This window comes from Falco biarmicus, chromosome 7, assembly GCF_023638135.1.
Source record: "Falco biarmicus isolate bFalBia1 chromosome 7, bFalBia1.pri, whole genome shotgun sequence".
NCBI lineage: Eukaryota > Metazoa > Chordata > Aves > Falconiformes > Falconidae > Falco > Falco biarmicus.
The window spans coordinates 3156672-3183728 of NC_079294.1; the positions used below are offsets into that span (position 1 = coordinate 3156672).

General features: G+C 44.4%; 1 protein-coding gene across 4 annotated transcripts in view; it reads right to left on the reverse strand.

The window, feature by feature from the left end:
- LRP4 (LDL receptor related protein 4) overlaps nucleotides 1-27057 on the reverse strand; it is an 83446-nt gene that overhangs the window by 37961 nt on the left and 18428 nt on the right. For all 4 annotated transcript variants that reach the window (XM_056347697.1, XM_056347696.1, XM_056347698.1 and 1 more), the window contains exon 2: nucleotides 4288-4434. In XM_056347697.1, the coding sequence (XP_056203672.1) occupies nucleotides 4288-4434 (147 nt within the window). The remainder of the gene's footprint in view (nucleotides 1-4287; nucleotides 4435-27057) is intronic.

Below are 27057 nucleotides of genomic sequence, written 5' to 3' on the forward strand. Positions count from 1 at the left end.
GTGGGAATTTGTTTTATAGTTCACAACAGAACATTAAAAAAAAGGGGGGGGGAACAAAACCAAAACACACCACATTTTAAAAATTTCTCTCAAAACTGAAAATCTCTCTCAAATGGAAGAAGTATTCCCTGTGTCTGCTCTTTTTTTTCTTAGCTTCAGCTCCTCTCACTCACTGCCAAGTATCTTGCCTTTTTTTTTCAAACACAGTGTGTTTCAAGCTATCTGTTATTCTTCGACTGAAATGATACATTACCAGTTCAAGACTAGAAAAAATTAATAGAGAACTTAGTAAACTCCAATCAACTACTCAAGCATATGCAGTGCTATATGGACGCAGATGCAAGATTGAATCTTGACTTGCTAATGTAATTTTCACCTTTTCTCCTATCCCATGTCTCACTCTTGCTTAATTAGGAGTCCAGCAGTCCAATGTCTTCCCGTCCTCTCCCTTTCCCAAGGAAGTAGACAGAACTCTCCCAGGAACTCATTCTTGTCATCATATCAGCTTACAGTATACAGATGAGCTGACAGACTGAAGGAAAAGCAGACCTTGAAACAAGCATGGTTGCAGCTTTATTTCTCTGGAAAGTTAGGACATTCACAGGAGAAAAAAGAAAATCCTGTAACTCTGTAAAACTAGCTTGCAGCAGACCAGTGTAAACGTGGGATTCCTTGCAATTGTTTCTGTCCGTACCTCTGATCAGAAACATCTACTTGATATTATAATTCCGGTCTTTAAAACTCAGAGCTGTACTTCCATTTCAGCTGAAAAAGAATCCCAACAGCTCTAGCATCTCAGAAGAGTCCATATACGTGGTTGCACAGACTTAGGTTTGTGAGTCAGAACAAACCACTGGGCTCAACCCAGCACGAAGACTAGCCCCACTGTTTTTGAGGAATCTCACTAGTTTTTTAACTAGAACTTTAATACATCTGTGGCTTGTAGGATGACTTCATCAGGACAACTCAAACCTACAGCTCAGTATTTGCATTAAGAAGTTCACCTTTATTTTAATATTAATTTATTTTAATTTGTATTAAAAAGAAATAAAAAATAAATCAAGTTCAAACAGAGAAGTTTGGACAACAGAGAAGTTGTCCAAAATTTCACTCCAACCAGAATTCTGTATGCATGTCACAGACAGATGGCCGGGGAAGGAAAGAAAATCTCACGTAATATGTGCAAGCATCAGTGCTGATTTGCAAGAAGCTTAAACTGATTTAAAGCTGTAGCTGCTGTTCCAAGGGGCTCACACCCCACCCCTGCTCTCACACTCCTGCTGCTTTCTTTATGCTTGGCACAGCCAGCAAACAGATCAAACGGAAGGTTAACCCCACAAATGAGTACACCTTCACAAGGCTCCGGTATGACAAATAAAAGAGAGGGATTCGGCAAGTGATCTGCTCTAGCAAAAAGTTTTCAGTGCAGTAACATCTAAGCAAGACAGGACATAGCACAGACAACTACCATGATCCTACACTGCAGAGCTGATCTAGTTCTTAGAAGCTGACAATATCATCACATACCTGGACTCGCAATGAGCAGACACTCAGGACAAGATTCAGCAGGCTCAAAGGAGTAAGTGTTCCTAGGGCTCCTCCACTGCAACCTTGCATATCCGTGAAGCCACGCACTTACCATTTCTATAGAGTCCTTAGCTCCGTTGCTTAACTTTTAATTTTGCTTTCTTCTTTCCACTGAATTGCACTTAAAAGTACTTCTGGCTGTCAGCTGAAAATGGTCCCCTCTTTGTATTTATTCTATTACAATGAAATATTTAAAAATGCAGCTCATATACTAGTCCTTCCCCTTGCATCACTTTTCTGCTCTGTATAAATGCAGCTCTTTATCTCCCCTCCTGTCTTGTGAAATCCTGCTCTGCACATGCTGGTTTACTTCTCCCACCAAACTGCAGAGACCTACAGCACAAGTTGTTTTCTGAATAAGATGTTCAGACATTCCCATCTTACACATGCTGTTTTCTAGACAGCTCCCTTTGCTTCAGTCTTCTCCCTCCCTTTGCCTTGTTAGAAACTGTTAATTAAAGAAGGCAGAAGTCAACCCCATTCCCTACATTCTCTGTCTCACTTGGCTGTCTGCCTCTACTTCATGCACTTCCCAAACTCCAGTGCCTGACAGCACCAGCAGATTGATTGCAGTTCACTACTACTTCCTAGTTTGCACAGCTTCCATTCAAATCTGTATAGACCAGATTTCCTTCAAGTATTAGGGGTATGCCATAACGACAGCACTACTGTGCAAGACCAAAAGGTTCCTCTTGCCCAGGCCATGGAGATAGACAGGGTGCCAAGATGCAGATGCCTAGAGAAAGGGTGTAAAAACATAGCATGCAAGGAAATTTCTTCCTCAGAAGACAAAATCTGCCTCTTTTTGTAATACAAAGGCTTCCCAAACAAGAGGTGGCATACTCACCTTTAACAGCCCTCAGAGGATTTTAGATCCATAACCTTTTCTGATTGCTATCTGAGAACGTTTGAAATTTCAGAATCTATGTTTTGTGGCAAGGAGATCCACAGCTGAAGTATATGTTGTACGAACAAGCAACTCATTAGCTTTGAACCATCTCCTGCCAGAACCTGTGGAAGGCCTTACCCCTCCTGCCCCCAATCCTACCACACCTGCTTCATTTAAACACCTTTGGTGCTGGATTTTGTTGAAGCGCAAAGTAGACCTTATTGACAAGTATCTCCTGTCTAAATCATTACTGACTCTCTCGCTCCCTCGCAGCGTTCCAATGGATTTGTGAAGCATGACTTCCCCTTATAAACACCACTCCCCACCCCCCACAAACCCAACTAACACACCAAAAAACCACACAATAAACCAGCCCTCCAATTCCTCTCCCCCACCCTACTCCAAAAAAACTTAAAAAAAACCAAACAAAACACAACACCACCTGTGCTCAGTAAGAAGCCAGCAAAACCAGTTTAGTTATTGGATATTCCTTACCTCCTCAAGCCCCTTATTCCTGCTCAGCTTCCCCTTTTCAGCCTGTGCCGTTGAGTCCAGCCTCCTCTCTCCCACTCTTTTCAGACTTTTAATATTATCTTTTCAGTTCCCAGCTCCTCATCTCCTCTTTCTTAAGTATGGCAAGTTCCCAAATTCTTTTCTTTGTTTGATGTAATCACACAGGTTTTCCTTCCACTTTCTTTGATTTCTCCAGTTAAGGTCACTTCCTTGCCCAATAACCCTTTCACTAATCATCTTTAAACCAAAGACTGATCACCTCAGTTTGCAGGTAACCTATTTTTCAAACCCCCATTTTTCAGCCAAGCCTTCCACGTTGCTCACTATTTGCAAAATTCTAAGAAACATGAAGTGAGAAGAAATTTTCACAAAGCTGGGTTGAGATCTCCCACACTTAAGGAAGAAGAGATTCTCCAAAACAGTATCTCAAAGGTGAGGAAAGCTCCTTTCCTTACAGCAGTCAGCAGTGGAATTCAGGGAAGGCTAGGGAAACATCCAACAGAGGAAGACAAATCCCTCAGTCACGTTCATTGACAGCAGCCTTACTTCTTCAGCTCTAGGGAAACTTTCAGGAAAGGAGTTGCAGGAAATTGGGCCTTTTTTTCTACCCTTTTCAATTCTACCACGGTCTGTAGAATCCAGAGAGATGAGGTAAGAAAGCAACTTACTTGAGGCTCCAGGAGAGAGGTTTTCTCTATTCATCTCTGTCACGCCAAACCCACCAACAGTGACACTTCTCAGTTCTCACCTGGCTGGGCTGAGCTACACGAATGCTGACACTGTGCATACAGAGTAGCTCCAAGGTAACTTCTCTCAGCAGATCCTAAGAGCATTGAATTTTATTACAGTGTTTACCTTTCCCTCCAGGAAAGGTAAGGGCAGCCAAGACAGAAACTAGAACGTTACTTAAGAGGGCAGACACCCTCAATACACTTCCTCACGCCGCTTATTTATTTTCCATTAATATTTACAGCAAAACCATATAATTTAGTTCACAGAGCACTTTTGCAAGGGTGGGAAAAGAGAGGTACTTCCATCCGTCCCTCCTCTCCATCTAAAACATTCACATCCAACAGCTACCTGAAACCAACCGCAAAAGGCAGAGCTGGGCATTCACTGTGCTTTGCGTCAGTGGATGCTGGCTCTGTTAGACCGAGTACTGAAGTCAGCCAAAAGTATGTTATCTACAGTCTTAAACACTCGTCACACGAAAACTAGGTGCCTATAAAGAAGCACCTGCAGGGAGAAAGTTAAGGCATTCGATTTCCACAAACACAAGTCAAAAATGGTTTCCTTACTGCAGCCATCTTCGTCACTGTGGTCCCCACAGTCATTGTCACCATCACATTGCCACTGGGCAGGGATGCATGTGCATTCACCAAAAGCACTGACAGCACATGTGAAATGATTACGTCCACAGGAGCATTCGGTGCTACTTGTAACACCTGGAAAGGAACAAACAAAGAAAAAAAAGGTAATTTTGAGAGATCTGGTTTAGGGTAAATACATTAAATACAAAGCGACATAATAATTCTTCTCCATGATCACACTAAATGTATGAACACACACTTAGCTGCAAAGGGAACCATTCACCCCCCTGGTGCTGCTGAAATAGGAGATCGAGCGCAGTTTCCTGGAATGGGGCTATTTGAAGGCAATGGCAAATAGCAACCTGCCAAAAAGAGACTTGGGAATCAGCTGAAAAATGACTTGACACTAGTCACAACCACATTCAAGGAATCCCAGGTATCAGAACACTTTTTATTTTACAGACTCGGTCGTCTCCAAGAGCACAGTGCTGCTGCTGCTCCACCTAGTCCTGACACCACAACAGAAAGGGCAGCAAAGATTTTACTTCAGAGAATTATCTAGGATCTTCTCAGACCCTGAACTTTCTAGATGCAAATCTTTTACATGTCACTTCTAACATTTCATCAGACTCCAGTGAAAGAAAAGAAAAATAATCCTTTCTTATTTATCTGTAGAGATTAAACTGTGACATTACCCCATGCATAACTGACATACATAAAAGAGAAGAGCATTTTCAACTCTACAAAGTGGCCAAAAGAAAATGCAGTCCAAATGTCAATATATAATCTGACAACAACATTTTTTTCCAGCCTTTAAGTCACCTTAAGGAGCTCCCAACCCTTTTCTCTCCTCTCCCAGCTGCAGAACAATACTCCACACAACTCTTGACTCTCACCCCTGTGCAAATGCAACTAGTTATAGTATTATCCCACATATTCTCTTAATAAATCTGTGCCTTGAGAGACAACAGGCTATAGCCTACCGCTCGAAAAGGAAAAGGTCACGCCTGAACTTCTGTCTGACATTATCTAGACAATCTATATAATCAATATCACTGTTAAACAAATGCTTATTCTATCAATCAGCAACCCCCTGCGGTTAGTCTGTGACTGGATTCTTTTTTGCATGGTTCCTTCTGTATGCAATTCTAACCAACCTAAAGCTCTCAGATTAAACAATATATCATAGGGAATGCAGTACAGAGGGATACCTGCCCCAAGCGGGAGTTATATACATCCTGAACTATTTCCAAATTTTTTAATCTCATTTCTTACATCTAGTGTATCACTGATGAACCATGTGCTGTAGCAACCTAAGCAAAAAAAAAGAAAAAACCTCAAAATTTTCTTATTTTCCATTCTAATTGAGAAAAGCTGTAACTGCAAAACTGTATGTAACTATTCTGCAATTCTCTCAACAGCAGAATTCCCTCCAGCAGATACATCCACTCATGCAAGTTAAGCTAATACTTTGGTTTGGAGGGGATGCACTTCTTCCTGGCAGAAGAATTCCATGATAAACTCCTTCTGCAACAAAACTGGCTGAGGAGGTTCCCGTCGGTCTCCGCTGCCTGCTCCCAGCTGCTACACTGCAGCTTGCAAGACCTTGCTGCAACATGCCAAGCACATCCACAAGCTGCTGAATTGGGCCAGCCAGGTTGGTTGTGGGACCTCCCTTCACAGACTGCCATGCCTGTAAGAACCTTTTATTCTTTCCCCCATCTCCGCTACAAGTTATCTTTAAAAGGTTTAGTAGAAAACATCCATGTCAAGGTATTGCTGTATCAGCTAGACAAAGCGGCCAATATCTGGTGTAACGAGGGACAGAGGCAGGAAGAATGTAAGGTGAAAAAGGAACAGGGAGAAGGAAAGGTAAATGAAAGAGGACAGAGTGGTCAGGATCCTCAAAGGACTTAGCGGGTATGGCCTGGGCAAAGGCTGACTCAAAAAAGACGGCGAGTGGGTGACGTAGAGTCAGAAGGCGAAAGAAGCAGCATAGACATCCCTAAAAAAAAGCAATGCATCATCTATGCAGCATATCCAACTGTTAGAAATAAACACAAGGAAACTCAGAAGAACCACAAACCTCCCCAAAAATCTAACAGGTTCCTCTAAACTGGCAGCACAGGAAATTCGGGACAAGCCACCTCCTGCTGTTGCCTACCACTATACAGCAAGGCAGAACTAGCTGTATATTACATCTGAGGTAGCTGCTGTTTAAATCACCTTTTCCAAAGCAATTTTTCTCCACTATCCTCAACACTACCCCAAAGCACTGATCCCAGCTACTTTAAGCTCCAATACCCCTTCCTGTTGGAGTACACCAAGACAATCATCATCCTCATTACCCCTAGAAAAAGACAAATGTAAAAGTACTAGTGACAGGCTGTGCCTGGCCCACGCTCCACCATGTCCCAGGGTAGCTTCACCAACAGGAAATGATCAAACATCAAGGCAAACAATTCTTAAATTAGGGGAATATATTTAATAATTTATTTCTGGATAAGCATAAATGAGAGCATTGGGGAAAGAGTAAAAGTGAGCTATTTTAGCTCCTGAATAGCAGCATGGATGTACAGCTCTGCAGCAGCACAGAAAGAATTAGTGCAGCTGTCCCAATCTGCAAACTGCAACTTAATCTGCTGTATTGTCAAACACACAGTTATCTTCAAAAGTTGCTATTAGTACCAGTTTACATATATATATATACACACACACACACACACACGTATTAAATCTGTTCTTCCCACCTCATTGAAGCTGCTCTGATCAATCGTCTCTGATTTGTGTTTTTACCATGCCACAGAATCTGCTGGAAGCTGAAGGAGATGTTATGACCCAGATAACACCACTCTCATATGCACTAGCCTCTATCTGTAGCACTATTATATAAACATACTTTGCTTAACCAGTCCAATTTACGACCTTTGTGAGTCTAATGCTTTGTGTTGTGTGACCTTTAGAGTAACTAACCTTCTAGTCACTATAATGATCCATTTTATAAACGATGATTTACCCTAGTCTTAAACTTGGACAAGTAAAGCACACTATTGTTCAGAAAGCACGCTAATTCCAGCCTCTAAACAATACCAGCAGAACCAATCCTGGGTGACTACTCTTTATCCAGTAAAAAGAACAGCTTGAATGAAACCTGGGACGACCCCCTGCAGACAGCAGGAATTTTCTCAATGATTTCAATGTGGATAGTGTTTCACCCTTGGTGTCCCATGGTTACTTCCCAGTGCTCAGAGCTCTGGTGACATTACCTTGTAACTGTATCTGTAACAGTAGAGGGCCAGGAAGGATGAAGACGAGAAGTGTGTTTTCTCCGGCTCCCTCAAAGACCAGCGGAAATAGTGCACTTGGTGCGAGAAGCCTCAATGAAAGACTCTAACATCGAGCTCCCGTTGAACGTAGGGAGTGTGGGACAGAAGACTAACCAAGCGCGCACACAAACCTCCAGTGTCACGTTTCAATCCCAGTTAGCCAGGGGTCCAGAAACAGGACAGAAGTCAGCCCTTGCTGTTCAAGCAACTGGACCAACAATCAAAGCAGACATATCTACTTACATTTCTGCACATTCTTCTGAAGCAGGACCAATGAGATGTACCTCTGGGCTTAGCCAGGGCAAATGTTTTACCTAAAACTTTCCATCACACTGCAGGCTTGGACATTTTACCAACTCTCTATACTCAAAAAATCGCTTCACTTATACAGGAGGCAAAACCCCAACATATTTTAACAACGCAATGTATACAAAATACACAAAAGCTAAACAGAAGCATAGCCAGGTGCTGAGCTGCCACCACTCAACTTCCCTGGCCTCTCGATACCTCGTGTGGCCACCACACAACCTTCCTACTCTCTCACTTGCCCATAGGTACAGGCAACCAAAAAATCATCTTCACTGGCTGCAGGCTGGTTTCCTCCAGATGCGATAGCAGCAGGATCCGGTAGCCAAACAGTTTTCATAGCGAAGTATTATACAAAAAGCCTCCAGATTTTAAAAACAAGAAGTCAGCCTAAACACAGGCCTCGTACTTAACATTTGCCATCACCTTAAATTTAGCATGGCACGTCAGTTTCTTTAGATTCCTTCCAAACACCCTCCCCATCTTCATGTTTATCTAACAAATGAAACATGTCCTGAGGGAGGGTGGTTTCCCCCACCCCTCTCACCCTTAAAAAGATAGTTAGGATCTTTGTAATTTTATGTCTAAAGTTGGCAAAACAGTTATGTCATTTCTGGCTGAAAAGCAAAAGTAAATAACTACCCTGTTATTTCTGCAGATCTTTCTTTTGCGGGGAGGTTAGGGGAGGTTGCTTAATCAATAAATTGTTACTCCTCCTTTTTTTTCTTTTTTTTTTTAAACCCCTCTCCCCCCACAACTCTTCATTAGGTCAAACAGCCCATAAAGAAAAACCTAATATACAAAGCTTCATTTTGCTGCTGAGGTCCCTTGCTCAGAGCTCAGAGCTGTTACAGAACAGCCCTGTATTTGCCAGAGATCCACAGAAACATCGACATTACAAGGAAGCTTAAGCAGACAAAATAATTACTAAATTGAACTCTGTAGCCTTTGTTTCTGTTAGGGACCGCAGATTTCTAGAGGAGAGTGAAAACACTGTTTTAAGTCCTGATGGCATGTTTTTTTCCAAAAGGAGATATGCTAATTCTATTTTCAATAAAAATAATGACAGATGGCAGCTTTTACCACTATTTTATAGCAATTCAACCTTCTACGGGCTGTTGCTTCATCATGGAATCACACAACAGCCCAGGCTGGAAGAGACCTGGAAAGATCACCTGGTCCCACCTTCTGTGGGAAAGGGAGCCTAGATGAGATTGCCTAGCACCCTGTTCCATCACGTCTTGAAACCTACAGCAATGGGAGCTCTACCACATCCCTGGGAAGGCAGTTCCAGTGAATGGATGTTCTTACAGTAAAAAAATTTCTTTCTTAACGTTGAAAGAAACACATTCCTGCTCTTCAGGATCCATCAGCTCTGCCAGGCCCTGGCAGCATTCTAGCAATAGCAGGATTTTCTCACAGTCCTGTAATATGGATGAAGTTTCCTCAACTGGATGTTGACCAAGAATACTGCATGAACAACTGCCAAAGATCTATGGTCAACACCATGCTGCCTTTCCACATTGTCTTTCTTTCCAGGTCCCAAGAACCAACTACATAAGACACTCTTCCACTCAATGCCACCCTGTTAGTGGCATCTTTCCCCCTTCATCCAAACACAGGAATTCTTATTGTTATTTTTGGAAGTTGTAGTAGTATTAAATTCACAGCCATCAGTTTGCTTGTGCCATCCTGCAGTTCTGCATGTACCTGTAACACGGGGTAGCATAGTTAACCATGGCCAATTATCCATTTAGTTCTGTAATGCGATGAAAACAGCACCAACAGGTTTAGAAAACCCAGAACTATGAGATACTTGGCATGACTTAGAGCTGCAGACTGTTCAGCTCAGAATCAGAAGCCTCTGGAAAGAACAATCATCCTTTTGGTCCAGGACTGAGTAACACAGGGATGTGTGTTCCTTCACCTCCACAGACAGGCACCTAACTCAGCATTCCATGACATACACAAGACCTTCTGTGGAAGGCAGAGATCTTTCTGCAACTTCTTCACAAGAAAAAAAAAAAAAACAACAAAAAGTTGACAGCACCAGCTTTTATGATTTTAGTCCTACTATACAAAAATCCTGGCAGAGGACAGAAGGTGTAAGTGGATATTGAACGGGTATGACAATACAGTACGAATATCTGACAGTTAACAGTGACAATGAGGGAAAAATCCAGGACTTTGAAGAATAATCGGAATATGAATAATGGAATTAAAGGAAAAAAGAGAGAAAGCAGGTCCTAACAGTGACGGATATAAGGCCATTATTTTTTGCCGCAGAGAAAGTGTGGAAGGATATCACCAGAAGCACTTATGAACAAATTTGGGCTAAGTATCAGAATATTTTGCCCTGGTTTCAACAGATCCACTTCATTTCTTATTTCTGTATTTTAAGAATGCATGAGCATCCGATTTGTTTATTTGGGGTTAAAAATAGTGAATTCTGTAGCATAGCCGTTAATAGCCTCTTTAACACCTTGCACATCTGTTGTTGGAAGGCCTGTGTGAGATACCATTTGCTCTCTTACTCCACTTGTAGGGCAGGCTCGCTTCTGCATTCCCATCCCACACACACCTTGATGAGGGCAGACCTCGACATTTCAGATGGCCTGGAACAGAGTTCAGTTGATACATTTTCCTGCTTCATCCAGCACTTCCCTCAGTGTTTCTACAGCAAAGCAGCTCAGCTTTTTTTGCTTGCCTATCTTGAGGGAAAAATGAAAATTTTTGATTCCTCTCTTACCCAAACAGCAGTTTCCACTGAAGGAAAGTACAGTTAATCCAGCTTTAGAAGAGGGATTTGCTGACCATTGTTTAAACCCAGAGCTCTGCTGGCAGACACAAAGGCAACATTACAGCACAACAGACTGATGTCAGAAGGGGCACCATGCGCTGATAAAAGCCAACAGACCTTTCTCTCTCTCGCTTTCTTTTTTTTTTTTTTAAAGAAAAAAAACAACTCCCATTATAAAAGCATTTGAAGCAGTTCTGACTGGGTACCCACACAGCTTCCAAGTATTTGATGGCTGCCTAGAGTAAAACGAACTTCACTAGGAAAAGCAACCCAAAAGTTTTCAAAAGTTTCAACAGAACTGTTTCGGTTTGGTTTGAGGAAGAATGTGATAGTGGTAAGGTTAAAAAAAAAAAAAAAATTCAACAAAAAACCAACCCAAAACCCAACAAAACCACACCAGCCAGAGAAGAGAGGTTGAAGATGTCACAGCTTTTTGGTAATTGAGTATTGTGCCTCTATTGGCAGTCTCTGAGTAAGGATGAAAGTTTCCCAAGCTTAGAGGTTCCCCTCCAAGTTTGCAAACACAGCGATACCTCAGTCCTGCACCAGCTGGTTCTCAAACACGTGGCTGAACAAAGTTCTAGGGAGAGGCACACTATCGAGCACAACCGCCCTTCAGTTCTCATATTAAACTTCACAACTACGCAGGTTAGACCTGAAAAGCGTTACACTTGACGTGACCACAAGGAATAGGAAGCATAAGGAAGAGAAATTCCACAGGACGTCCACTGACAGGGACCCAAAGAAAACCAGGGGTGCAACAAGCATGTAGACTGAGTCAGTGGCTGGTGCAATGGGTGTGTGCAGGAGGTGGAGCGAAACTGGAACAGAAGCCTGGAACAGAAGCCGTTTTTTCAGTAACACCACATGGGTCAAGAGATACAAGGCCTTAAAAACATGTTTGAGTCTCTGGGGCCCGATTCTGATCCCACAGAAGTAAAGACTACCAACCCCACCGAAAACCTCACCCTGCACCCAGGGAATAGGACAGCATTTATAAAAACAATTATTGAAAAAGCAATACCAAAGGATGATTTGATTTGAACAGGAAAAGACTCAAGGATCAAGAAGTAGTTGTCACAGCTTCTGCTCCCAAATCCTTTAAGTCATAAACAGACACCTTGCAACAAATAACGTGACTGTAACTGAGGTCTCTAGATTCTTGTCCTCACTCTAGCCATATCTTTTACAGCATTTGACAAAATTAATTCTTCCCCTCTAGAAGTGGGGATACTACTATTATGTCAGCACAGCGTACTAAGGTTTAACATTTAATGTGTGTTTCTACATAACCAGAGTCTTTGAAAAGAAGGGGCAGCTGAAGGGACAGTATTATTGCCATGAGATCCTCATCAAAAACTAGTTCAGATTGGCTCGGCTACCAGCACACACAGACCAAAAAATCAGCTGAGGGACCATAAACAAAAGATAATGAGACATGGCAGCAAGTCAAGCTGCAGGGGGTAGGGACGGTTAGTAGGTATCATAGGGATCAGCATTAGATCCAGTCCCATTAAATAACTTCATTAATGATCTGGAAAAGAGAATAAGTATCGTGTTAAAGGAGCCTGCAAATGATACTGGAAGAGGAAATATTCTTCTGCAAACGCCACAGAGGAAAAAGAAATAATATAGAAGGGACCTTAGATTATTAGAATTATGGGCAGGAAATGAAGATTCAATCTTAAAAATATATATTTTTTTAGACCTAGTGCATCTGGTGGAAAATAATTTGAAGCAGATACTCAAATGAAAAGAAAAATCTGGGAGGCAGCAATACTTGGAAAAATCAAGGAGCAATGAAAGACAAGCTAGCCACTAGTTTATGTTATGACACAATATGGCAGCCCAAAACATGACTTTAGGCTAAAAATGCCTAAGTGTCACATCATGGAGAAGAAACTTTCTCCCTGCACAAAACGGGTATATAAGATTCAGTTCCACACTGAGGCTGATATAGGGAAACTAAACAGCATATTCTAACCACAGAAACAAAATGTTTATCAAAGGTGTGTTACCGCACACTGCTCCCTCAAGACTTCAAACAGATTCTGTCTGAAGCCTGAACCAACATGGCATTTTTCCCCCCTGATGAATATTTAGTTTTTGACATCAGACAAAAGGCAACAACTGTCAATTCTGTGCTTTTCTTTTTTTTTCCTAAACAGAACTTTCATGATTCCGTTTACTGAGCAACACCTCAGTTGCCTATGGAAATAGCTCATGGTGGACAACCCATGAAGTCCCAGTATAGAAAGAGCAAATCCTGTCAAACACATCAAAATCTCAGCCCAAAGGCAGGCAAGGAGTATCAGGCAGACGACAACCGTCTGAAGCAGCTGGGGAATTCTATCAGGCAAGGTCAGACAGCAGAAAATCGTATCTGAGTGACTTTTCCCCTGGCTCTCCCTTCAGATTCCTATGCAGGTCTTTCCTGGTAACACCAGGACTGCTCTGTAAGAACCTGGTAAACCGCTACGCTAGTTTCCTGATCTTTTGGTTAAAATGTGACTATACTGTGATGCTTTTTGCACATTAACTTGCCATTAAATGGCAAATGTCCCATTTTCCCTAACTACAAGGCTCCCTCAAACATTCGTGGCTGGCAGGAGTTAAAAATGCAGGTTTTGTTCTGTAGCTCTGCATGCCTGCCAAGCCTTGCTGCCATCCAAGAAACCAAGCACTGTACCAGCCCGCTCCAGGTGTCATGTCCAATGTCAAAAGGAATAGACATCTTTTAGAAAGGGCTTTGAGCGTTTCAAAAGATCACAATTCAAGATGCTGGTTCTCCCACTCTCTCTACAAGTGTGTTCAAAAATTAATTAGATAGTGGGAGCATGTTTTCACCTTTACAGACTCTTGGTAAAACAAAGACCAAAGGAAGTCATGAGCTGCAGTATACCATCTCTGACATTCTGCTTCTCACCTCCAAGGCCCTTACTGGAAGAGATCCAGCCTCCTAAAGCCTTTTAACCCACGTATTTACATTTTCTCTGTGGACCAATTAATTTTTCCTACATATAAACCAGGATTCCAAGGAGCAAGATCATTACGCTTCCCATCTTGTGAAATTTTCCTCCTGTTACTATCAAAAGCACCCCTTCAGCCTTGGCATTTCATTATCAGTAGATCATCTCTCTTAAGCAGTGTGCATTTCATCCGTATTGTATGATGAAGTGCAGAGCGATACGTGAAGGATGCCATCAAGAAACATACTTGGCTGATTTTAGCCTGGGGTGGCATTTCCTTGCGTAGCTGCAAGCTCCTGTGCAACTGCATGTCAATAGAGAAGCACAACGAAGGATCCAAGGGACAGATACAAAGGGCTCACCCACAGCACTCAACTTCTTGTCATGCAGGACCATTCCACTCACGCACATTAAACAGAAATGAAACACCACTCAGAAATGCAGAGAATAATAAAAGGTTGCTGCTGCATAACATCATTCAGAAATTTCATCATTTGCTCTAGACAGTGCGGGGATGTTTCGCTGGACCACCGGGGCCTGGCAGGCAGAATGACGTGACTCAGACACTTTCAGAATACACACACGCTAGACAAACACTTCAAAATACCACCTTAAGCCTACATCATGCTTCATAAGAATTAGTCACCTCCCCAACATGAGACATATAACTTTCCGTTTCTTTCACTGAATTATATTTTTTTTAAACCACACACTAACAGCCTCTATCCTTTCCTGTCCCATAAGGATTGTGAACAATTTACTGCTCATTTATCATGAATCATGCAGTACAGTAGACACTAAAATTTAGAAAATAATAGAACAACAGCAGAAATGTTACCAGGAGACCTTCACAATACCAGACAATTGGCAAGTGCCAGCTAGAGGAGGAACCTGCTGTTTTAAAGAGATAATAATAATATTTCACCTACTCTAGTCACCAAAGAGTTTTACTAGCATGACAGCTCTTGAGAACGAAGCTCATGGAGCAGTCAGAAATCCTTCTACTATATCAATGTTCACGGAGATAAGCCACAGATATTGATCCGGACTAGTGAAACACTGGCGTTTTCCCCTGTTACAGACAGAAAACGTTGGTATTCTCAAGTTCCATAAGCTTTCCTTTAACTCTTTCATTAATCATTACTCCACAGAGATGGATTTCTCTCATCCTTCTCTTCTCCAAATAAATTAAAATGGGGAAACAAAGGGAAAGAGGCACAGAGACACAGCAGCACTAGTGGCATTTGTTGGAGAAGACAAGAAATGGTCCAAAAGGAAAAACCTAAGCAGCTTCAATTAATATGCATCTTAGAAGATATTCCTGTGATAGCAGTTGATGTACAAATTTGGGGCAGCTATGAGATCCATATCCATGTTTTCTAAATATTGGACAACAAAAGCGCACCTACTCCTCTAAAGCCAAAGCACCACTTTAATCAAATGCTGTCACTTCCAGCCTTCAGAAAGAAGAATTTGGGCAACACAGGCTCTCGCCAAGCCCCTAGGAACAGACCCCTGCTCTTGCTGCTAGAGGCAGTGTTTTGTGAAAGGGTTGATTCAGTCACTGCTGTCCCTCAAGCGTACCGCAGATCTACTCAAGTTTACTTTAAACTAGGTAATTTGGGTTTTGGTGTCAGCAGATCACGAAAGCAAAGAGCTGCAACCCACCTGCAAAAGTCGGCAAAAGCAGCAGAGTAAATACTTGAAGCTATTACCCTACAGCGAGCCTTACATTACCTCAGCTACAGAAGGTCAAGGTTTACTACAGTCACAGCAAGGATATGCTCTGTCACTTCTGGGCAATAACCTGGAAGAATCAGAACTTCAGAGCTATCTCAGAAATTCGGGAGCTTTCCAATCCTCCCCCTTCACTGAATGGAGACAAATGCAAACAACCTACAACACCTAACAAAAAACAGCTTGGCATCTGTCACTCATAACAGCAGAATGAGAAAACAAAGGTTTAATTTGCATCCATGCATTCCTCCCTATTTTCCTTCACTTCCCTTAGTTTAACTAACCCAAGTATTAACTTTAAAGGCAAATAAACTTTCAGTACTTTTCCAACATACTGTTTCTGCTCCCATTTCTGTCACATCCTCTTCCGAGCTGTGAACACCTTTGGGATTTCACTGAATCCCTTGCTTAACAGCTAGGAAAGACACGGCTGTCATCTCACTGTGCACAGACAAACTGAACCTGACTCAAGCTAAAAACCAAGCAAAAGAGAACCCACTCGGTTTCCAGTTCCATATAGGATAGCTATGCATCCTCCTGCCACATAAACAGTAATGGCCTCCAACTCTGGCAGATGTTACTGAAGAGCCAATTACAGGTCACAGCATTAAGGAAAACTGAAATTAATGCCAATCTATTTTAATCTACTCTCTGTAAACTGCACCTGTTTAATTGCAGCTTCAGAAGCAGCTAAGCTGTCTCAGGATAGTGGGGGGAAGGAAGATGAAGCGGTCAAAAGAGGACAGCTAAGAGAAGGAAGCACTGCTGTCATCTTTGCTTGAAAAGTAGCACTCAGAGGCTTTAGGGAACCAAGAAAAACTACAAGTGGTATTTTTTGAGCTGGGTTGCAAGGATTAAAGCCTGGTAAACATACTTCAGAAAATTCAGAACACAAAGGATCCCATCCAGTCCCCCCTCCTTACCACAGATTATCTGACAGATTGGCTCCTTTCTCTTTAGATTCAGAAGCTTCTTGAGCTTTCACCTTCTTCTCCCACCCCATTTAGGACCTTTGTTAATTAGCGCATCAGTGCTTGTCCAGTGCTCTCTGGATTTACAAAGCACCCATAACCTTGCTCACAACACATTCGGCAGACATTTCTGACCTGGCCTTCAAGGCTTCACCCTGCATTGGCTCTCCAAAAGACGCTAAACATGTTTGCCCCACAGGAAATTATCAGCCAGCCTCTTCATCTTTCAGATGCTCCAGGCACTGGACTAGCAGTAAGGACATTCTGCTCTTCAGAACATATGCCCAACTTTCCTCCAGAACTAGAACTCAGAGCATTCTTTTGTTCATTTAACCTATTCAAGACAAAAGCCAAGTTCCTCTGTTTGATCAGTCCCAGAACACATCAACATGGATAGTCATACACTTTTTTTCAGGAGATAAAAATGCAAGCGTTGTAAAGTCCTCCTCTTCAGGGAACCTAATGTTCTAGCTGGACTGCAGTTGTCCAGGCACATAGTGCAAGAAGACAAATTCTGCCTCCAAAAAAGCCCATTTTGGCTTTTGTGGGCTGCAGTCAGATTCTTCCCATCATTACAGCACGATAGAAAAGGCCAGGTTCCTGGACACGACAGAGACTGTTCTCTTACAGGGTCATTCTAAGGAGTTTATTTTGGTCTTCTCTAAAGAGGCCACCACGTTAGCGGTGGAGCGTCTGAGCTTTGTAGCTTTCCAGCTCTGCCACACGAGAGACTGGGAAGCCAACCACAGCAGCTCTGCTTAGCAGAGGAGTTCTCCAGGGAAGGGATAGGATACACAGTGTGGTTTTGTGGCACTAAGGAGGCAGAAGCTCGTTTTCGCAATCCCACAGGCAGGAGGACTTCAAAAGCACAAACCACAAGATAAATGAAGCTATCTTGGGACAAAGAAAGTTGTTCTGTATGCTGTTTTCTAAAAAATAACCCCACACATGATATTATGTTGCCCTCAGAGGATGAGCAGCAAAGGGGCAATTATTAACTGGCCAGACTGAGCTGGAAGAACAGGGCTGGGCCTGGCAAAGACAGAGGTACCACACAACCACAGAGGCATCACAGCAACTGTGCTGCCTACCGGAGAGCTGTATTAACTGAAAAGTAAAAAAGAAACCTTTACCAGTAATGGGTTTTTTAATATGTATACGTATATATATACGCACACACGTGCACTCAAAAACACAAGCTTAATGCAAATATGTTTTATGGGCTCAGATGGGATAAGTCCTTTCCAGTATTCCAATTGCCAACAGGAAAAACAAGAACGTCGGTGTTGGGGTTACTGCAGGGCAGCTATGCTGTACATCAGCCCCTGTTCAGCCCACCCACATTCGTTTGCTTTCTAAGCAGCTCATGAAGCACCAGCCTATACCTCCCACAGCACCTGGCCTTCAGACTCCTTTGCAACGCTTAGAAAGTGGTCACAAAACTCTTCCTCTGCTTCAACTGGAAGTCTCAGGTGCTGCCTCTACAAATCCACAAGCTCCACAGTTCGCTCGTATTCACACCCCAGAAAAATTATCCACAATAGTGAAAAGCACCAAAGTATCCCTTGCAGCCAATTTCATACCTCACTTTGGGTTTCACCCTCAATGAAGTAACAGCAACAGCACTGAGGCAGGGGGAGGAAGATGCACAAAAAGCAAACCAGCCTAATTACGGAACCATGTCTTTGTAGGTACGTGTGTGGCCTCCACTATTAGTGTCCAAGTGCCTTTTCCTACTAATGAACAATTTCAACAGCTCTTAAAAACTGGGAAGTATTATCTTCAGTTCAGAAGCAGAGAATGGAAGCCAAACAGCACAGATCTGCAAGTATTTGGGTGCTCAAGTCATTTAAAATCACTTGAGAATTAGACATCTAACTATCATTACGCATCTGGCCAAAGAGATTTCGACCTGACTGGGTATTGCTAAGTGTGCATACCTCCCACTGCAGGCACTCCCCATGCTCGGAAACCTGAGCCCTAAGTGACTTCCCAAAGAACTTGTGGCCAAACTGAGAAATTAATGCAGATCCTACGTGGTCCCAGTCCACTTCTTAAGCAGGGCACAATTTGCCCTGCCTGTACCTAGGTCCTTACCCCAGAGAGCTCATTAAAACAAACTTGCAGGAAATCAAAGTCACTCTTGCACAAATGTGGAAGGATTTACACACGTTGCTTTGGAAGTCAAAGTAACACCTCCTGCTCCACTTCACCAGTCTGCTCCCCTATGCTCCCTGACCCAAATTAAGTCAGATCCAAGTTCTACTTCCCCAAAAAAAGGTCAAAGTCAGGCTCCTGAGACCCTCTTGGGGGTTCCCAAGTTCCCGTATTAGCCTTACAATTATTAAAAGGCCAACATTAAAGGAAGTCCAGCCCTGAGGCCACTGTTGATCTAATAAACACTGGAATTAGATTTCTTCGCAGTGAAGAGGCTGCCCGCCTGATGGCACAAAGCCAACATTTAAATGCTACTGTTGCTCAGAGCCCTAAATTAGTTTTGGATCTGGGGAGTTTGCCTTGAGCTACAGCCAAAAGAAACATAGGAACTGGAGGAAAATTTGTTAAACGTTAACAGAGCTGCGGAAAAGGACTACGGCAGGGCTAGTAGGTGGCAGGGAGGAAGGAAGGGAAGCCACAAACAGAAGAGACACAAGCAGCAAGACATGGGAAGTGAGCAACAAGGAAGATTTTTGTGCAGAAGCGACTCCCCTGTCCAATCCCCCATTTAGTTGCATGAACAGCAGATTCTTAGGTCCCACTTGCTCATAGGTTTTTTTGCAACTACAGTGGTTCTCATCTACCTTCCTCTCCACGTCCAAAATACAGAATGAGAACCTGAGGAAACTCTGTCACTCCTGACTCCTTGGCTGTGTCAATGCTGAGTTACCATGAAACTTGACTGTCATCCTTGGTCAGCTAGGAGCAGGCGGATATTTGCAGTCTCCCTGGCTGGGATCTCGGCAGATCCCACATTCTCGGGGGCGGTGGTACACACTGCCTGCAGGAGCACGTCCTGCAGCAGGCTCTTTTCACGAAGAGGATGCATTGAAAACAGTGCGAGATCCTGTCTGTTCACGTTGTTCTCCATTTTACTGATGAAGTAGGGGGACTTAGCACAGTACCCTTCTTCCCTTGAACACTCAATCTAATCCAAGTGTCTATGCAAAGAAAGTTTAAAGATACTCCCATTTTGACTTTTTTCCCTTCTCCTTTTCCCAACAGGAAGGAGCTAAGCATGAAGACTCCTGCTTTTGACAGTAGCTTCCCAGGAAGCCAAGCCAGTGAGGACACAACCTGCACTGGTAGTTTCTGATGGAAGTGACCAGACATGGAGGACAAGAAAAAGGAAGATCAGGAACTTCCACCTCAGAAAGCTCCTATGACAAGGTGACCCACTTAGTAGCCAAGGGAAACTATGTTGTCTACCTAGACTTTGGTAAGGCCTTTGACAACATTTCCCACAACATCTCCTGGAAAAACTGGCTGCTCCTGGCTCTGACAGGTGTGCTCTACACTGGGTTAAAAAACTGACAGCCGACCCCAGCGAGTGGTGGAGAATGGAGTCACACATCCCACTGGTGGCCAGGCACAAGTGGTGTTCCCCAGGGCTCCGTGCTGGGGCCAGCCCCGTTTAACAGCTTTATCAGTGATCTGGATGAGGGCATCAGGTGCACCCGCAGGCAGCTCGCAGGTGGCACCGGGCTGGGGGCAGCGGCTCTGCCGGGGGGCAGGGGGCTCGGGGGGGGCTGGGCAGGCCGGGCCGGGGAGCCAAGGCCAAGCGTGCGAGGGGCGGCGCGGCTCAGCGCCGGGGGCCCGTGCGGCACAGCAGCCCCCGCAGCTGCGGCTGGGGCAGGGGGCTGGGGGGGCTGCCCGGCGGGGGCTGCGCATGAGCCCCCCGCGTGCCCGGGTGGCCCAGGAGGCCAGCAGCGCCCCGGCTGGTGTCCCACACGGTGTGGCCAGCGGGGCCGGGGCAGTGCCCGTCCCCCTGCGCTCGGCACGGATGAGGCCGCCCCTCGAGCCCTGGGCTCAGCTCTGGGCCCCTCACGGCCAGAGGGACACTGAGGGGCTGGAGCGTGTCCAGAGCCGGGCGGGGGCTGGGGGGGCTCAGCCTGGAGAGGAGGGGGCTGGGGGGGCCTGGTCGCTCCCTGCAGCTGCCTGACAGGGGCTGTGGACAGGGGGGGTCGGTCTCTGCTCCCAGGGAACAAGCGACAGGGCAAGGGGGAATGGCCCCAGGTTGCACCAGGGGAGGTTCAGGTGGGGTACCAGGAACAATTCCTTCATGGACAGGGTGGTCAGGCACTGACAGGCTGCCCAGGGGGGTGGCTGAGTTGCCATCCTTGGAGGTATTTAAAAGATGCACAGATGTGGCACTTGGGGACATGGCTTAGGGGTGGGCTTGGCAGTGCTGGGGTAATGATTGGACTTGATGACCTTAAAGGTCTTTTCCAACCTCAGCGATTCAATTAATTGGAAAGAGCAAGGAGCTTTAGATAGCAAAAAGCAATCCTTCTGTCACCTTCCCAGTGCCCACGCAGGACCTTCATTTGCTCCAACTGTATCTCCACTCTTTCCACCTCCCTATGGAAAAATTTCCAAGCCAGCAGGCACACATGTGCATGGGGTGCTGTAGAAAAGGATAAAACAACTGAAGAGCATACTCATTAGAGATCTTACACGCCATCCTTTACTGGGTCACACTTGAAGCTGAACATTGCTGGGGGGCAAGGCCATTTGCCCCACCACCCCCACCCCCCTCCTCACAGGGACCCTTTTCAAAGCCTGGAGAGTCTATTTGAATAAATCATCTGTGCTTCTCAACAGAAGAAGCTGGCTACAAACATGGCACTACAGAAGCAAGAGAATGAGCAGTGGGCACTCAACCATGCCCAGACACTAAATCAGCTGCGTAAAAAAATAGATTAAAGAAAACCAGAAGTATCTCAACATGGACTTTCTTCCACACATTTGAAATGAAACCAGTATATAATAAAAATGAGAGTTTTCCGTCACAGCAAGGGTCTTTAAGCATCTTGAAATTCCATTCCATCACTGTTGAAATAACGTATGTCCAAATTGTCTGTCTGTCTTCAATCTCCACATCAGTCCCCAAGTTCAGCTGAACTAGTTTTGCTCTCACACAGATTACAGCATCCTTTAAAATACTTACCTAGTTTTTTTATGTTATATGCACCACAGGGGTATTCACGTTTCTACAAAGTTCGTTTGCAACGATCCCCAAGGAGTCTGTGGAACTTTACAGGTTCCTTCACAGATTTTTCCTGTTGTCACATTTAGGATTGCACAAAAGGGGAGACAGGTACGGACAAGGGCTGCTAAAATCTGTAAAGCTATTAAAATATAGCCAGCAACGTTTGAGCAAACCCCTGTACAACCTCTCCACAAACAAAATATCCCCCAAACCTTATTTTCATTCTTCAAGCACTTGTCCTTCATGAGATATAGTCTGCTTACAGGTCTCCTGCTGTGCACACAACTCCTTCCCCAAATGACAGAAGTCCTCTCTCACACAAACATGTAAACACAGACTGAGCAATGCTGACTCCGGTGAGCACCCCCATCCCCCATAAGCCTTGTAAAGGGTTAAGGCCCAGTTATCACACGCTGGTAGGCTGACAGCTTTATGTCTGTAATGTCTATGTGGGTTTCAGACTCTCCCTTTAATCGGGTTCCATTGCAATTAATCAGTCGGTTTCTTTATAAGAAAAAAATAATAATAATAAAAAACGGCAAGCACTCTATTCAGCCCAATTCAATCTGTCCAGCCAAATCTCATGACCAGCTGGAATGCCCCTTTCCTTGCCTGCCCAGCAGGATGCCCAAGAATGGCGTGTGAACGTTTCTCTCTGCTCCTGCTCCAGCGTTAAAATGAACAATAGTCCCTGCCAGTGTCATTCTTCAGCAATTCATCTCTTCCTGTCGCCAGACTCTTTCGTTCCTTCTTGCCCCTTCCACCTTTTTTGTATGAAAAACAACAGCAGATCGGCAGCAATATAATAAAATAAAATTGTATTTACTTGGGAGATTTGGGGGAAGAGGCAAGAAGGGGGTTGGGGAGAGGAACAGCCCCCACCCCCCTCCTGCAATGAAGAGGCAGAAGGGGACTGTTCTCAGGCCCCAGCTGACCTGCTCCGCTCCACGCCTGGTTTCCCTGCTGCAAGGAGCATCGAATTTGCCAGGGGGGCTGTAGGGGGGACAGGGCCCTTTTCTTCTGCAGGATGTTGGAACTGTAATTACAGAGAGGCAGTTTCCGGGGGGGAATTAACATGGATCTCAACTCATGTTCCCTGTGTTTTTCACGTGCAGACCTGTGGCCTTTACTCGACTTTCTCATTCACCAGGGAATGGGTCAAAAGAGGCTGCTGGCGCTGTGTTACGAGAGACTTGGGTCTCCTCTTCCTGAAGGAGCAGGAACAAGAGGGAAATGCTATGGGACAACTCCAAGGAAAATATTATAATATATTCACACACACTCACATAAATATATACTCCCCAAAGCAGGAAATGTGTCAGTGTAAAAAGTTAGGCACCACTGAATGGTCCATGAGGAACAGGTTAACCACAGAGGCAGCAGTAAATAGCACACTAAGAGACACACGTGACTTCCCAACACGAGCTTGCTGTCCGTTGTAGGGAAATGAGGGACCGGGTCTAGTGTTACAGAACCTGTAAGTTTTTAGTAAATTTACTTTAACAGGTGTACATTTAAAAGGGTCGCTTCCTGGTACGCAGAACTGAGCAACAGCCTGGGAAAGACAGTATCTTATACAGTATGCTTCAGAAGAAAACAAATCCAGCTGCTATTGATTACACAGGACATTTAAAATCTATTATAAGCAAGTTAAAAAAGTTTTAATGAAATCCTAGAATTAAATTCACCTGCACAGCTTTTAACAGGCCCCTTCTGCACTTTATGACACCACACAGTCCCCACATTACTTGCACTACAAAGTCTGAACTGAATATAAAATTATTATATGGTATTCATCACCGTAACAGTCAAGCAGTCCATAAACACAGATTCATTTGTCTTCACGTCTTACTGCTGTGAATGGTTTCATCAGCTCCATTTTATAGGTCTCAGACAGCCAGAGTCCCAAGCCAGAAACCTCTGTTCCTGGGTGTCCAACCTGGAGAGCCAAGGAATGGTCTGCAGAAGTGTTGGATGCTTGTAAAACACCGCAGAAGGGAAGGGGAGCAACACAGGTGGTACGAAAGTAAAACACTGTGCCAAACAGGTCAGCCTCAGGCCTCTCAAACTTTCTAAGAAAAAGGACAGGCAACAGAAAAGAACCTGAAAGACACAAGCTGCTTTGTGGGTGAGCCACTACAGAGAAGTGGGACTTGGGAGCAAGAGGGACAGGGTAGACGTAGGAAAAGGGAGCACAAGGCAGTGTCCCACCTCACGCCTGGTACCCAGCACCCTCCTTCCATCTACCCATTCCCTCATCCCATTTTTTTTCAGCAAGCTGCTTTACTTCTTTGTAAAGAAGAATCCAAATCTCTTCTGCTATTCTTTCATCCTAAACTTTTCTCTTTTTTCGACACACACACACCCCGCCATGCCCAGAAATTCAAACATGATCCAAATCAGGTGCAAACAAGTCACCTTTCTCTCTATTCCCACTGAGTACACATACTCAAGTTTGAGCCAGGTGCAAGCTGATGTAAAAAGTGCAGCTAAGTGATCCAGATGGAAAAGAGCGAGCAATAAGTTAACCCTTCATTATTACCTGGAAAAATGTGAACAGGCAGACAGGATGTATCGTTCAGTATCCGGCATCACACAGCTGCAATGTTTTGGCACACCCACTCTACAGCCTTATGGGATGACAGACTCAGCTCCATAGGGGACTCCATGTTATTTCTTGCATTATATAGTCTTCAATTCTGCATCCTATCACACAGAACTAGCCTACTGTAGATGCCTTCTCCTTCTCATGGCCTGCAGGGCAGCGAAGGACCCCCCAGCCCAGAGGGCAGCCCCTCAGGAGGCGTTATCTAGGCTACAGTTCCCCCGCAGCCCTCCGCTTGGGGGAATAACTGGAGCAGAGCTCCTGTTCAACCCACGCCTGCCACTGGATCGTCAACGTCCATCACAGAAAGAGTCAAGGAGGCTTTGGCTGACAGGCTTTCTAACTCTTACTCAGCACATACAAATACCAATTTTCAAATATTTACAACTCCACCATGCACGAGTGAATTTCAGAGACACCAAAGAACCTTTAAGCCCCTTCTGGTTTTTTTGTATTTCTGGAGCATGGGAGGCTTAACAAACCTTCTCAAGCTTTTCTGGCAAGATTTTCGACATGGGCGGGGTGGTGAGGGTGGTGCATTTTCTCTCTATCCTTATTCTCCAAACTCAGTGAATCATTTCTAATTGAAGTTTCATAGAGTTTTAAGCAGAAACTCTTTTCTCTCTCCTTCAAGTTTGAGCCTGGAAAGTTAGAAATTGGTCAAACTTTAATCAACCAAAAAGAAGGAGAAAATCAGGTAGGGACTGAGGTAGACTTGGCCTCTATAGCAACCAGCCCTTTCCCACACACCATCCTCCTTCTGCTCTAGAGGTATCAGGAACCTCCCCTTGAATTTCTAATTCACCAACACAGCCAAGCTGAACTCAAAGCAACAGTTCTGAACTTGCACTTCATTTAAAAACCTCAGCTTCTAATTTAGTTCTCAGGAGAAACTGCTCCCAAAAGCTTGTCTGTTTTTCCAGCCGTATTAGTTGGTCTAACTAAAGTTGTTCTCTCTCCCTACAAACCTTGCCTCACATGTAGTTGTCATGCTATAAGGATAGAATGCTTCTACAAATACTGTACAACGAATATAGAAGAAAGGGGTTGTCACCAGATGCCAGCAAGGATAAGGATGCCTGAAATTCTCCATCAAGACAGTTATGTACATTCACGTCTTCATTTGGCGTATTAGTAATTTCTTCCTGCACCCTCACCTCCATATGAGAGGCAAGGATGTCCCTTATTTAAAAGCATTGGCTACATCCATGCAAAGAACTCTACTGTGAGCTTTACAACAGCACAGCAGTCTTGCCTTCCTGCGTATTTTCCCACAACCTGACCCAGGGTAAGCCTTTACTTATTGAATTCTGCCAATTGCTTGGAGACTGGATTCAGTTTGGAAATTTTGCTGGAATTTAACTGACTGGCAATGGAAGATGAACCAGGCCTTGGCCGGAGAGTTCAGGAAGTCCAGTCTCCACACACACAGCCCCTTGTGACGCTCAGCATCGGTGGAACAATGACCTTAGAGCAAGAGCATTCCCTGCTCCGGGAGAGTGCTGACACAGGTAGGCATCTCCTGCCCAAATTTCTGACTTGATAGATCTGGAACAAGGATTATGCTTCTGGCATCATTCCTACTATAACACCACCGTCAGGTCTAAGATGACATTTGAATCTTTAATACACAGCAAATCATGTGTGCAACACAAGCTCAGCCGATGCAAGAATTTAGCCCCACGCTATGGGTGTGCCATGCTTGCTGCCAGCCCTGCAGGGATGGAAAGGAATGTTTAAAGGAGGTGGCCTGGTTACTTTTTCCTTGTAACGCTACAGAGAAATGTAGCTTGAATGATTACTTCTTGACACAATCACACAGTTTCATGATGGTTAGGTATCTCCGCTGCAGCTTTAGAAACGGGGGACAGAACCAGCACATAGACAGGAGCTTACCTGACTATCCGAGGACTACAGTAATGGGGCTCAAGGAACTCCCAAGGCCAAAACCTATCAGACAGTCAAGCTGCAACAGTTTGCTTTAAAGAGACATCACTTCTCTGACTTCCTCCACATCTGGAGCTGGGAACCAGATCAAATAAACTAGAAATTGAGAGATAATTCACAGGTAGTAGAGGGAACACGAAGTCAAGCATAAAACCATACAGAACAGTTAAGCAGAAATAAGCTAGACATACTTAGCACAAGAAAAGGCCATGCTTTCAGCCTACCCCCAACGCTTTGGATGAAACCACCCAGAAGGGGCTTGTCAGCTAATGCCTCCTACTAAAAGAAAAACAAAAAAAAGGAGACTGGATGAGCCCAAACCATTATGGTCTGCCTAAATCTCCCTCCTCCCTCAGATCCAACACTGATGCTCCCCAAACCCTCTCTAGCTTTAGCATGGAGGCTGAATGCTGACAAAGGCTCCCTTTAGAAGCCTGGACCGCAGAAGCCAGAGATAAATCCCTCCACCCATCTCTATTTTTGTCTCCCTTGCATATACAAATTTTCTTTCCCCCTCCCACCTCTCAAACCAATCTCACCCTCCTCCCCTCAAAAGCGATTAAGGAAGAGCTGTGGAAATATTTGCCCAAAGCTGGAGCCCGTTGCTGGGCCCAGCTGTATTGTTCGTAGGAATACACACAGCAAACTTGCACTGTGAGGAGCCCTGCGGGACTCCGGGCGCTTCGGGGAGGCTTTGTGAGCCCAGCTCTGCATGCACTAGCCAGACCGTTGTGAAAAGGAAACAGAAAAAATGGTTACAAACCCCAATGCTCCCCCACTCCCATCTCTCCCCCCCTCCCACCAGCCGCCACCTTCCCCAAGACAAATCGAGAGGGGAAGGGGCCGCTGCCGAAAAGAATGAAAAGGTTTCCTCAGTTAGATTTAAGG